At 35.5% G+C, this 14,640-nt stretch overlaps 2 protein-coding genes across 5 annotated transcripts in view; one reads left to right on the forward strand and one right to left on the reverse strand.

Annotated features, from left to right (window-relative positions):
- The window catches only part of CENPW (centromere protein W), a 35,728-nt gene extending 25,517 nt beyond the window's left edge, over window positions 1–10,211 (forward strand). The window contains exons 4-5 of one of the 2 annotated variants that reach the window (XR_013176446.1): window positions 8,213–8,282; window positions 9,926–10,211. The gene's annotated coding sequence lies outside the window, so the exon portion shown is untranslated. The remainder of the gene's footprint in view (window positions 1–8,212; window positions 8,283–9,925) is intronic. The other variant, XM_077162834.1, reaches the window with a different exon arrangement.
- The window catches only part of LOC143685172 (uncharacterized), a 189,050-nt gene that overhangs the window by 838 nt on the left and 173,572 nt on the right, over window positions 1–14,640 (reverse strand). For 2 of the 3 annotated variants that reach the window (XR_013176437.1, XM_077162830.1), the window contains 2 exons: window positions 11,302–11,383; window positions 11,090–11,210 (listed from right to left, as the gene is read on the reverse strand). Coding sequence is in view for 2 of the 3 variants with exons in the window: in XM_077162830.1 (XP_077018945.1) it covers window positions 11,090–11,210; window positions 11,302–11,383 (203 nt within the window). In the remaining variant the exon portion in view is untranslated. Of the gene's footprint in view, window positions 1–10,989; window positions 11,211–11,301; window positions 11,384–14,640 lie in introns of those variants that run through there. The other variant, XM_077162829.1, reaches the window with a different exon arrangement.

Here is a 14,640-nt window from a genome sequence, read left to right on the forward strand (position 1 = left end):
AAAGCAATTCTATAGTAGGAAATAAACGACCCAATATACTTCGTTCTCCACATAACATGTGATGTAGGTGCACAATATTAAATTTAAAGATATTTGGCTAGTATGGAGATCATTGAATTGGTGAAAGATTCTTAGGGCCGTCAGTCATTTAGACCTGAAGGCATTCTAGTTAACACAGAGAAATAATTTTTCTCAATGTTAATGTTCTATGCAGAAAGACCTCCTGTCCACTGTAGTGACTTGATTTTAACAAAATTGAGATTTGACAAACTGATATAAAGAAGGCTGTTTGCATCAGCAATGGTTCTGGTGGAAAACAGTTTCATTCCAACTAAGATTTTAATGGCAAACTTATTACCGATATGTGGGCCAGAAACAAGGGATATTGAAGCACCTAAAGACAAATATTAGCAGGAAGACATTTCCCATTCTTAAGCCTACTGGGCCAAAGGATAGAAACAGTGTTACCTGAGTCCCCTGAGAAGCATGTCATGTAAGAAGGGCCACATAGTAGGAGACAGCATCACAACCAGATTTGTGGCACCAAATTGTTGGTACCTCCCTTTGAAAAATCTAACCAGATGCTACCTACAGGGAAGCCCAAGTAGGCAGAAAGAAGGGTAGAGAGCGAGTCTGTGTGTAACAATGGAAATACTGTTTGTTAAAATTCTTATAAATTGTTGGGTAAAAGGCTAAGTATTAGAAATAAAGTTATTCTACTTTTTGTATCTATATAAAATATATTTAATATATTTATATTAATATGTTGATTATATTATATATTAAATATAATATATAAATATGTTAATATTAGTACTTCATATATAAGGAGAAACTTCAGGAATATATATAATAGATTGTGTATTTAATATATTAATATATATTATATGTAATAAAATACATTAGATACATAATCTAATATAAAAATATATATATTCTTGAAGTTTTTAGGAATAAGACCCTGAAGGTATAAGGCTATTTGAAATATTTTGGGGACAAGCCTCTTGAAACAAAAGTTAACTTGTCTAGCTAGAAGATTGAATCACTGAAGAAGTGCAGAAAGGATCAGCAATAAACTCTCTAAGTGTCCTTTCTGGAAATGCAATCATTTCATTGTTACTCATATAAGTCTTCTAAAGTGTTTTGGGATGCTGCCAGTAATATAGATTCTATGCCCTTGATTATTAAAATAAACTGTTATTCTTAGTCATTTGAAATTTCAAATGTTACTTTTTTCTAGATGCAGTTAAGTCACATTTCTTCTTTGCATTCTACGTGAAGCCTCATATTATTATAGTTGAATGACTGTAACAATACTTCAAATATTAAAAAAGGTACAAGATATAATGATCTTAAAACAATATTTCACAATGTGAAATCTTAATGATGTGGTCCTCAAAGATTTTTCATATATAAGGAAATAGTTTTATAACAGTAAAAAAGAAAAAGGAAAAAAAAAAAGCTTTATTCCAAAGCTTCCAAGAGTCAAAAGAAATTAGATGGGCCTCTGAAGTATTTAATCTGTCGACGAGATAATAAATATTATTTCAGTACCTACTATTTTTAGGGTACTCTTCTAGTGAGTGAGGGACATTTAAAAAAAATCATTAAAACACATTCCTTGCCCTTAGAAGTTTGTAGTGTGAGGGCAGGGCACGGTGGCTCAGCGGGCAAGAATGCTTACTTGGAATGCCAGAGGACCCCAGTTCGATTCCCGGTGCCTGCCCATGTATGTAAAAAAAAAAAAAAAAAAAAAAAAAAAAAAAAAAAAAAAAAAAAAAAATGTTTGTAGTGTGAGCAAATAACACAGTGAATAAATGATGACATAAGATGGTTTACTAATATTTGCAGTCCATTCCAGCTATTAAAATCTATGCTTCTAACATAGCTGTCTGTTTTGGCTATTTATGGCTGCAGAACAAACCACCCTAATGTTTTAATGACTTAAAACAACAACAGTATTATTATTTCTTATGATTTTATGAGTTGGATAGGACTCAGCTGGGCAGTTCTGCTAATTTTACTTGAAGTTTCTCATATCATTGCAGTCAGATAGCTGGATTGAAATGTCCAAGATAACTTTGCTCATGTACCTGGTACCTCAGGGCTCCTTCATGTGGCCTCTCTCCTTGTAGTGTCTCATTCTCCAGAACCTGTTCTCATGGCCTCTTTCTCCAGTAAGCTAGCTTGGATCATTTTCTTTTTCTTTTTAATTTTTAAAATTTAAAATTTAATTTTGTTTGGTTTAATAAACGAGTATTTGCCACAGTTTTGAGGCTATGAGAAGTCCAAAGTCAAGATGACATCAAGGCGATGCTTTCTCCCAGAAGACTGGCAATCTAGTACGCTAAATTTCTTTTATCAGGGCTTAGGGCTCTAAAATTAAGGAAGTAGGAGATTGAGTACTCTTTAATTCTGGGGTCAGAAGTCTTAGAATATCCATTCTCAGAACAGTCTGCTGGTTATGGCTGTAAGACTTGTCGGGTTCAAGAGGGGAGAGAATAAGCTCTGCCCCTTCATGTGAGGAGCACCATTTCTTGGGAGTAGAGGCATTTTGGGAAACCATCTTCAGAAAATAGCTACTAAACTGCCTGATTAGTGATCTAACCTTTAATTTCTGTGGGAGTTCTAAGAAGTAGAGGATGTCTGAATTGGTGTGGCTGAGGGAATCTCCAAGGAGTACCTAAGGCTTTTTCCTTGATCATAAAGGCTGAGCATAGAAAAGAAGGAGGGGATGTGGGAAGAATTCCTCTACAGGAAGAATGGCATATGCAAAGACAGAGGTGGGAAAAGAGAAAATCATGGATTAATGGAATTTTAATAGAAATTTAAAAATTGACCCAAAGTAATAGTCACATAGCTAGCATTGCTGTTTTCAATTAATGTAGAAAAGACTAGTGAAAATGGATAGGAAGTAGATTTTGTTTTTTTTAGTAGCTGATGCCTGAATAGGGAACATGTTCTTATTTTTAACAACATCAGAGCTGTTGGTTCAATTGAACTGCTGTGGGTTTAGAAAGATGATGAAATTTGATATGGGTTTTATGTAGATTTCCATCAGATGGGGTATTTCTAGTAGCTGGACAATGTCAGACTTGTCAGAGGGACAGCGTATTATTTGAATAGAGGACAAGTAATAAGAGACAGGCATAGACATGGCTTGAGGCTTTTGCTTCCTGGATGATTAAATTTGATGGGGTGCATGTTCCTGGCAACTAAAGTTATCGTATATATCAGCATTGAGGCATTGAGGTGAGAGCTCAGATAGCAAACAATACATATCTACTATGACAGAACTCTTGACCTTAAGACAGTGATCGATGGTGTGAAATAAAAGGCTATAGAGGAGTCTCAATAAAGGAAATCATTACAAACACTTCCTACTTTGGGATTTAAATAGCAAAATAAACTCCAGGTATAAAATAAGCAAAAAATTTCCTTCCATTTTTTTTATTCAATACCTTTGTCTATTTGCTCTATGAATATCTCAATACTGAGGACCTACAATGAAGTAAAAGCTGTCTAATTTTCAGAAAAATCTTTATTAGGCTGTGTTCTAGTTTGCAAGCTGCTGGAATGTGATATACCAGAAATAGAATGGCTTTTAAAAAGGTGGAATTTATTAAGTTGCAAGTTTACAGTTCTAAGGCCATGAAAATGTCCCAATTAAAACAAGTGTATAAAACTGTTCAAATTAAGGCACCAACAAGAGGTTACCTTCACTCAAGAAAGGCCAGTGAGGTTTAGGGTTTCTTTCTCAACTGGAAAGACACATGGCAAACATGGTGACCTCTGCTAGCTTTCTCTCCATCTCCAGGCTTCTTGTTTCATGAAGCTCCCTGGAGGTGTATTCTTTTTTCATCTCCAAAGGTCTCTGGTTACCAGGGCTTTGTGGGTCTAGTGGCTGTCAAGCTTTTTCTCAAAAATATTTCCTCTTTTAAAGGATTCCAGTAAACTAATCAGGACCCACCTGGAAATGGGTGGAGTCACATCTCCCTCTAATCAAAGGTTAGTACCCACAATTGAGTATGCCACATCCGATTGGGTGGAGGAATCTAACTAAGTTTTCAACCTACAGTGCTGCATAGGGATTAAAAGAAAGGCTGCCTCCACAAGATGGATCAGGATTAAAGCATGGCTTTTCTAGGAAATGCAATCCTTTCAGACTGGCACAGGCTGGAACCTATGTCCCTATTACTTTCGTTAACTGGCATTATTTCTGTTCTCTAGACCAACATAAATCAATTCCGTTTCTACAATATAACTTTAAATCATGTGAAGAAATGAGCCTTTTCACTGCATCGTCTTTGTTCATGTTTCTTCAACCGTTTATTTTATATGGAAGCTTTTATGATCTTCATTTATTTATTCATTCAACAGACAGTTCCACCTATGAACTAGACAGTTTTAGGAATGATAGGGCTCACTATAATGGCACTTGTCTTTTACTGTAGGGAAAGGACACTACATGTAAAGAAAGTGAAAAAGTAAGATAATTTCAAATAGCAATAAATATGAAGGAAATATAAAAACTAGGGAGAAACTTTTCTGCATTGGGGAGTGTTTGTGGAGGTGTAGGGTTGTGGGGGTGAGGAGGTTACTTTGGGGTAATCAGAGCAGGACTGGAAAAAATCTGGTTGGAGAGAGTTCCAACAGTGAGTACAAAGGCCCTGATGAGGAAATAAGCTTGATTTCTTCAAAGAACACAGAGGGAGACATAACACAAAGTCAACACTACCACAGCATGTTGAAGTAAACTAGACCATATGATGTGTGGACTCTGAAACCATAATAAGGACTCTGAATTTTAATTGGCCTGGGGAAGGAATATTCCAAGCAGGGAAGTGACATATGTACATTTTGTAAGGATCATTTTAGATTCTGAGGAGAGAAAAAAATATAGAAGGGCAAGGGATAGAAAGGCGTCGGGAAGTTTTTATAGTAGCCCACGGTGGAGACGATGGCAACTTGGATTAGGTGGAAGTAGTGGAGTTGGTGAGAAATTGGTTGCCCTCAACCTCTTACCTATTTGGCAATCCTATCTTTGCTCTCCACAGTGACATTTTTCCTCTTAATTCATTGTAGCAGCTATTAAGTGCCTATCTTGAGCTTTACAGCTCTTCTGCCTCTGCCCCCTTTTCTCTCCTTTATTCTCTCTTCTATTGTTTTTTCCCCATTTTCCTGCCCTTTTTATTTTTTTCCTTTCCACCCTATTCCTTCCTGTGTTTTCCCTTTCCTCCCTCACTTTTCATTGTTTTAGTTGTGTTCAGGCCTTAAAAGGCCATCTCAGTTCCATTCACTGGTAGACCTAAATTCCTAATCCTTTGCTCTTTCAAGAATGCATATAAAGGGGCCAACTTTCACTAGTGTGTAGAATAAGCAACTGTAACTATTCTGATATGGTCTGCCTTTCCTATATAGGATCCTATAGAGCTGGTTCTCATTGTAGCCTTGGCTGGCAATAAAAATTGGGTCATCAAAGGAAACTATCAATAAACATGACATGCATGTCCTGAAGCTGGAATAGCTAAGATTCTAAACCAATTTTGATTTGGCTGTTCTTAGGAGTCTTGCCCAGTGCTTAGAATGAATGAATGAATAGAAATAAAAGCCTGGTGCAAGGAGGATGGCTTTTTTTCTGGTGTATACAGCTGATAACTGTCTATCCCAATGTGCACAGCTGAAAAAGTTTATACCTCCTTAGTGATTTTCACATTTCAGTTGGAGGCTTGGGATCTAGATGGAGAAGTATATTAGGCAGTTGAACTTCTTCCTGAACTAGAATGGGCATCTTTCAATAAAAGCACGTTTTTAACTTTGATCTCCATCTGTCTCTAATCTTGTACTGCTCTGAGGAAACATCCCTAATAAGGAATTCTACTGCTACATTAGTACTAGCAGGTCTCTCTTGTCACTCTGGTTGCTGATGTTCAAAGGTAGCAACTTAGAAACCAGATACATTCCCTAGTCATCAGGACAAGGGTTGGGGACAGCTGGGAGAGCAGAACCAGAGTAGGTGCCACAGCTGAGGTCCTGGAACCGGGCACTTCCTGGAATACACATTGTCAGAATTTCTGTGGCCAGTTCTGTGGTACAAGATGCTTTTGGCTGTATTATTAAATTAAATATCCCCTGAAGGCAAACTGAATGGGTTTGGCCTCAGGAAAGTGTTCCACTTGTTTGGAAAGAGGAAAGAGAACAGAGGTGCCTGGCTTTGTGGGGAGCCCCAGGCACTCCAGCATGTTGGGTGGGGCTGTGCTTGGAGCATTGGTTCTTATGTTCACAGAGCTACCATGAGATTAATTCATCCTCTTCATACATTTCAGCCTGTGTCACACATCTGGGTAAAGGTGATGCTCTGTGTTGCTTAGGTGGAGGAACTCAACAGTACATCAACTATATAAATCCTTTAATTAGATTTTACTTTATTTTAGATCCTGTGGTTTAAGAGGAGATTAAGGATTAAAAGAATGTAGGGTCTTTTCTCTAATAGGTTGTGGAGCCGGGAATGTATGACTTGGGGTGAGCGGCAGGGCCTTTTGACCTAGACCTCTATTCAAAAAGGCATCAAATTTATATTGTTATTTGTCAACTGAAGTTGTATAAGGTCACAGAGATAGTTAAGATTTAAGGAAAATGATGTATCCTTTTATGAAAATAATAGCCACCTGTCCTATAGTATGAATTAACGTTTATAAGTCCTGTCATCTTGTAAAGAGTGCAATTATATTGCATTCTATTTTTGTGTTTAAAATGTTATGTTTTAAAGTATAAATATCTAAAATGTACCACAATTATTGCAGCTCTGTTGTAAGATTGCTTCATTTAAAACAAAATACCAGGAGCTTCAAAAATTAAAAGTGCAATGGACCTCTCAATTTCTGAGGGATCTTAAAAATAATCAGTGTTCTAGATTGATATTTTATTGCTTCACATATTCCAAATCTTGAGTGCCATGGAATCTAAATTTGTTCAAGCTTCCCAAGAAGGAATTGTAAGGCTAGCAATTGTATGACTGAGGATTGTAATTTGAAATCTTTAATTCTTCCATTCCAGGACCTCTACTGTCTTGTTCCGTTGCCATGTGACATTATGAATGATTTATTAGAACAAAGTGCTTTCCAAATACCTGATTTATTTGCTGTGGTAGTATCAAATACACAGACTATACAAGCTATACTGCCTTACACATTTGGCAGTTGATTTAATCCCCCAGCCACCTATTACAAAGGAAAAAGTCCAGAGCTATCTACAGAATTGAGCTAGATTTGTGTTGCTGCTATTTAAAAACTTTATTTTAGACATTGGTAACATGGAGTAACTGGCAAGTGGTCTCACTGCCTATTTAATTTTCAAAATGTGATTTTTAAACCATACCTTTGTAATGGGTGGTAGGGAAGGGCAGGGGAGAAACAGCCCTATAACCTCCATTGTGTTGCTGAACTCAGATTGCAGAAGATAGTTAATTCAAGTACCTTGTCAGATTTTTTGGCCAGTGTGAGTCTGTTGTACCACAAACTTGGTGTTTTAGGGACTTTCAAAAACACTCATACTTTTAAGAAATGTATTTTAAATTCATCTTTTGATTTGTTTTACATAAGTAAACCACAGGCTAACACACCACTCACTTTGAGAGGACTATCCAAACATCACAAAATCAGTTCCAAAGTCCAGACAATTTCCAGTCCCTCTGTCAGAGAGCAAATAACAACAGAAGACTTATTCCAAACACAAGTCAACCAGAACCTTGGAGAACCTTCACAGTAACTTGCTCTGCACAACAACTACAGGAAATTTTGTGAATAACCCACAGTGGGGAGCACATATCCCCATAATACTCAGAACATATTGCCCAAGTCATACATGATGACAAGGTAAACATTTGGTTAAGAACTCCTTCAAAGGGGAAAGTGGTATGAAATACCCAGGGGATGCTCTCCCATCTTTTAAACCTCAAACTAGCTAAAGCCATGGCTCATCCTCAGGGTCTGAGCACTAACAGTGATCTTATCTTTTGATTCAGAGAAAACAGAAACTTAACTTTTCCACCAAAATACTTCTAATTGTTAACCTGTGAGAATAAAGGTAGGAGTGAGTGTGCATGGATGGTGGGGGCTGTTATTTCTGATTCTTTTGTGCTTCTTACTACTCAAGCATTTATTGACTGGCTCCTAATGACTTCATAGACACAATTGTTTATGTATTCATTTAGTGCTTTTCTGTTGAAGAGCACATGATGATGGATCACTTGTGGAGTTTCACAGCCTGGATGCAATTCCCAGGTAACTGTTATAGTGTCATAAAACCATGATTTTTGTAGTTTAGCACTTGGCTATAACCCCACATGTAAGGGCCATTAAGGTTGAAATGTCCCTCCAGTTTCTCTCTAGCATTAAGTTTATTTCAACCACTAAAAATAGAAACAAACAAACAAAAAACCAGTAAGAGTGCCTTATTGAGCACTCTATCCCTAAATAAGGCAAAACTGTGATAGTGAGATACTCTGTCATAGTGCTTCAGGACTTCCTCATGCTATAATATATTGCCTAGTACACAATGATTATATAAAACAGTGGGTAGTGATTAATCTTATATTGAAGGTATGAACCTGGAATTGAGAAAAGGATCAGAGTTTTGTGCACACATTGTTCATAGAATGCAGTGTCAGAACTGTTTGTGTGACAAGTTGAAGATATTATTCTTGATTCCCATAGCTATGCACCTCAGAGGAAAAATCTACCTCATATTCTTGAAAATGGTCATAGCCAAATCTGAGTAACAAAGAAGCAGGAGAGGTTAGCTACTAGCATTGTAAATAGAAATACATTGTATATAGAACATAAATTTAACTGTACATTTACAAAAACTAAATGTTTTATTAGATTGTTATGTGTTAGTCGGTATTTTTATTTTTGTAAATAACACTTCAGTATCTGGCCTTTTTCATGCCTGTTATAAATCACATTTTAATTTTATTGAAACTGAAACATTTTTAAAAAGTTAATGCTGGAAAAATGAGTCAGTTACATGATTTCATGAATCCACTCAGTGAATATGTCTGGAGCACCAGCTTTTTACCAGGGCCTCTATTTAAGGAAGATGGATTGTAAAGGTAAGAGACTTAATCTCTGCCTCCAAGGAGCCCAAGTGCTTGAAACTCATAGTGGAGATTCCCATAAATCCAGGAAATAATTGTTTTGTTTGTTGAAAAATTTCAAGATTAAATCTTAAATCATGAGGTGGAGGCTTTACTTTTTCTTCATATGAGGTGTTCCTTAATGAAAAATGTTAAGTTTATTGGAAGAACATTAGAGGAAATCTTGGTAATACTTGAGCCTGAATCTTAAATTATACATGGTTTGGGAATAAAGGAAAGATATTAGCCTCCAGTGCTGTCAGCCTGGCCTGTTAGGTGAATTTAATGCTCTTGATTTTTATTATGCTACTAACTCTCTGCTTCTTCTGGAACCTATGCTGATTTGTTCCAACCAATGTGGTCTGAATCCCATCCAACATTTTACTAATATTTATTTATCAGTGCTAAACTTAGTACTGCTTGATAAGTCAAATTTGTTGCAAATCGCTTCCACTTGTACAAATACATTATTTACTCATAATTGGTAAAAAGTCCATGTTGTCATTGAGTAAGTCGACATGCTCATATAAAATCCTAGACTAGGAGTCTGGGTAAGTATGATTATTCTGGAGAAAGAGAAATCAAAAGAGTTAAAACATAATTCCATGAATACTGTAATCTTTGACAGTTATAAAAGTCAACATTTTCCAAAAATTTGTTTTATTTTATTGTAACAATTTTTGTTCTTCTGTTTCTTTTTATAATATCCCTCTAAATGATCTGAAGTTTATATTTAAATGCTTCGTTGAATGTTTGTCAGTCAATGAACTGAACCCTGTTTCATTTCAGTTCCAAATGACCCACCAGGCAGACTGAGTTCATGAGTTGTGCCACCCAACCCTAAAGTTCATGGGTGAAGTGACTTAATGCCAGGGGAGATGCTTATGGAACAGCTCAAATTTGGAATAGAGAGTGGAAGTTGATTTAAGCTTGGAGCAGAGACAGAGAGGAAGCCAAAGTCAGACTGAAACTGGAAGAAGGCTGTCAAATTACTGAAATACATCCAGATTCACTGGACACCCTCCCTCAAACTGTGTCATGAATGGAAAGTTCAGTAAAGAAACCTCAGATCTGGTATTGATTTATTCTTTTTTTTTTTTTTTTGTTTCAAACATCGTATTTACTGCTTTCAAGCTCTGGTCATTTAACACTTATTTTAATTCCCTTATTCTTGAAATCTATTTGAGAGCTTACTAATGAGCAGTGGCCCTGCCATCATCCCTAAAACTTGTCATAGCAGAAAAGGGTTTCCTCTGCTTTAAGGTTGAGCTGTCCCATAAGCCATGGAAAAATCTTTTGAAAAGGTTACTAAATTCTACTTTGGTGTGTGAATCTTGACTCAGATAACTCCCTCAGGTTATGGGGAATGAGGGGCATTCACTGTTTTAACTGTAGTTTATCATATAATGTGTAGTAGGCAGTCAAGATATTCATTAATTTATTTCATAAATATTTATTAAGATCCTACTATGTACCCAGTATTGTACACCGGTATGTAAGGTATATAGTGGTGGCCTGTTGGATACTTGCCTTCATGGAACCTGTAATGTAGGATTTGTTGAACTTTTTCACTTTTGCTTTTATTTTAATTTTGGCCTCAATAATGACATAGAAACCTTTGAGAATCAGTTAGTAGTGATGTTCCTTTTGTGCTAGGATCTTTATAGGAATCTGACTCATTTCTGTTCTAGTAAGTACCACGCTTAGAACCAGACAAGCGGGGCCTCCAGCCCAGCCAGGGGCCCGTATTTCTTTGGAGATCTAGTTGATGACCAGCTCTCCCTCTATCCCTCCATTTCTTCCTCTCTCCCTCTCTCCATCTTTCTGTCTCTGTCTTTCTCTCTCTTTCACACACACACACACACAATTTATTAAAGAACATATTGGCTCCACGATTACTCAGGATACAGTGTTCTGCCCAGGGATAGTGCAACCATCATTCTTATGACTAACCTTGTTCAGGCTCCAGGGAAATGCTTTTCTCCTTTCCTTGCCCTGTACGAAAGGTGCTGCTGTTGACTTTGGAGATGGGTACTGCTTCAGAGAATGAGAAAGATTGGAGTAGCAGAAGCACCTAGGTAAAAGAAAAAATAAATTAACTTGTCAAATCCTTCTTCTCAGGTAGCATGAGTACGATCAATTCTTGTTAACAAAGTTTCACTTACTCATAAGTGCCTAAAGTCCATTTTTTGGCTTCTCTCTGTTTCAATTTCTGGCTCTGAAGGTTCTCACATATTAGCACAGCATCTGCAATATTTGCATAAGGTAGCTGAAGACTATTTTGCAATATGTAACAATACTTCATTTAAATTGATATATGGGTTTACATATAATATGCATAAAGCATAACAGTTGATAGCTAGAAGGACATTGAATGTTAGAATTGCTGAACTTTTTTTTTTTTTGCATGGGCAGGCACCAGGAAGATAGTTTCATTTTTATTAAATATTTAACAAGTTTAAATTTTCAAAAACTCAAAATTTCAGCATTATTTACATAATTTATATTTAAAATTTGATAATAATCATAATTTAAATTTTACCTTTAGCTTCTAATATGTAATTTTGAATATTTTTTAAAACAAAATAAGTTTTCAAAAACACGTTTAAACTGATTTTAATATTTTGATTTTTGCAATTACCATAATTTACATGTTAATATAAATATGCTAATATTTTGTATACTTTGTTTATGATTTTCACTTTTAATTCTTAAAAGATTACTTTCAAAATAACAAACTGTAAAAATCTTGCTTATAGCAAAGTTATTAGTTGAAATAAAGGCAAGAAAAATAAATTTTAAAAATGTTATTTATAATTTATAGATTCCATAACAGACCACTAAGACAAGTTTAATATATGTCAAATACAGTTATCTGATATTTTGTTGACTTTAATCATACATAAAAAAGCATAGCTCTACACATTTTATTCATCTTTCTTGTCTCATTTGAATGAATACAAATTTATCTTTGTATTTCTCAAAATACAAAGATAGGAGGATATAATACATTTTATATAAAAATAGGTTGCCTTGATTTATAAATTTTCAAAATATTTCAAAAATGATATGTGGGCTTCACAAATGTTAGGGTTTATCCAGATGGCTGGTTAATATGTGGTAAACGTAACAGTTTTTCCAACATTTTATTTGTCAAGAATTATTGCAAATTGATATGATTTAAGCACAAATCTTTCAAGGGCTTACTTCAGTTTTTCTGCAGGTTTTTTAGTGTTTAGTTCAGTGGCCACCATTCAGGGCTTCGTGGGCTCTACAGGCTCCATGGAAGCAGGAGCTCTGTTGAAGTGCCATAGCTTCCTCGCCTATGCAGACGCTCTCCATCTCTGCCTTCCTCCCTGTGAGTCTAATCTTTTCTCTTGACTGAGCTTCCCAGGCTCTTTTTTTTGCTGCTGGATCTTTTCCTTTGATTGCATTTGGCACATACTCACAGTGCTACCATCGATGCCACGTACTATATACGCCCCCTGCTTGTCCTCCCTATCTTCCTAACACCTGTCTGCTTCCTGGTCTCCTACTTATCTCTTGGCTCCACTCAAGTCACTCATGGAAGGGCCCACCCCTGAAGCACAATTCCTGCCTGGGACACTGTCCTGCCGCAGTACCTTGCTTATTTATAGCAAGAATCAGATTGAGTTTATTTGTGACAAGACTAATTTAGGCAAAATTAAATTTTTTTATTAGTATTAGTGTTATCATCATTGTCATATTCATTCTAGTCTTGCTACAATTTATATAATTTCTCTTTACCGAGTGAATTCCTTACAAGTTTTGAAGTTTTTGATTTGTTTCTGACTATTAATATTATATGTACTATTATAGAAAATGGAGAAAATCACAATAGCACTTGATATGTGCTAGGCAGGTTCCAAGTGCTTTATATAAATTGATTATTTAAATTGATTTTCACAGCAATCTCATAAGTATTATTTATGTCTCCATTTTACAAATGAGGAATCTATTTCACAGAGATGCAAAGTAACTTACCCAAAATGACACAGTTAGAGCTGGAACTTGAATCCAGAAGGCCTTATTCCAAAGTATGTGATATTTAAAATGTGATGTATTCACAAATAAGAAATTATCCATAATATATAAATTATAAGTAATTTATAATCTATGGGTAATCACTAGTGTAATTTTAGTGTACATATTTTCAAAGCTTTATTTTTATGGACTTTAAAACAAAATTGTATCATTTATATATATATATATATATATATATATATTTTGTTTTTGCTAACCAACAAACTATGAACATTATCCTAGATCATGAAATGTTATCCTATAATATCATTTGGAATATCTACTAATACTGCATCCTATATATTATCATATTTTATTTACTCAGGCCCGTATTTACAAATATTCATTTTTTTCAACTGTCTTTTATAAATACACTGGTTGGGAAATAGATAAGAAAAAGTAAAATAATATATCAGATGGAGAAGTGGGAAAAATGTAGGGCATGGTAGGTACAAATGGCATAAGAAAAAATAAAGACAATTGGAAGTGCCAGGAAAATCAGAAATGATGCACAAGAAAGGAAAAAAAAAACAGTACTGCTTTCTGGGCTCTGCAGTGAATCTTATTCACATTTTTCTAATGATATAGTACTACTGAATTCCAAATTTTAGAATCAATTTACAGGCAAAGCATGGGAGCATTAACTCTTTAAAGGCGAGAAAGTTTGTTTTCGACTTCAACAATATAAAAGTGCAGATAAATATTTTGATGAAGAAGAAGGAAGACAGGTGAAGGGTAGTTTAGGGGAGGGCATATCTCATCCAAAAATGTCAAGATTTGAGAGAGCACATTTCTTTGATTAATGCAGTAAGGAGTAAATGAGGAGATGTATTACTTGAAATTTACTAAAGAGGCCTAGCCTAAAATATAGGGAAGAAGAAGAATGTTTTAGTTTCTGAGGCTGCTCAAGTATATACCATGAAACAGGGTTGGCTTAAAAAATGGAAATTTATTTGCTCATGATTTTGAAGCTAAAAGAAAATCCCAATCAAGACATCATCAAGGCAATGTTTTTTCCCCAAAGAATGTGGCATTCTCCACATGGGGAAGTTGAATTTTCCCCCTTTCTCACCATTTCCCCAAGGGGACTTTGCAAATACTTTTCTATTCACTGTTCAAATCACTATGGGATTTATCGAGGCATCATTCTGGACAAACCGACAAAATCTCATGCCCTGCTCAAGGTTCCATGTACTTACGGTGTTCAGCGAAACTATCCATATAAGTTATATTAGGAAATGCATGTGTCAAAATATAAATTTTGTACCAAATAAACATTTTTTGCTTTAGTCTCACCCATAAGTTAAAGTTTTAAAATATGAATTACCATCTATTTTCAGTGCCTGAAAATGTAGAGCTGTGTTCCAGTAGCCATGTTTCTTGAAAATGGTTGTATAATGATATAGCTTTCACAGTGTTACTGTGTGATTGTGAAAACCTTGTGTCTGATGCTCCTTTTA

This window comes from Tamandua tetradactyla, chromosome 5, assembly GCF_023851605.1.
Source record: "Tamandua tetradactyla isolate mTamTet1 chromosome 5, mTamTet1.pri, whole genome shotgun sequence".
In the NCBI taxonomy this organism is placed as follows: Eukaryota; Metazoa; Chordata; class Mammalia; order Pilosa; family Myrmecophagidae; genus Tamandua; species Tamandua tetradactyla.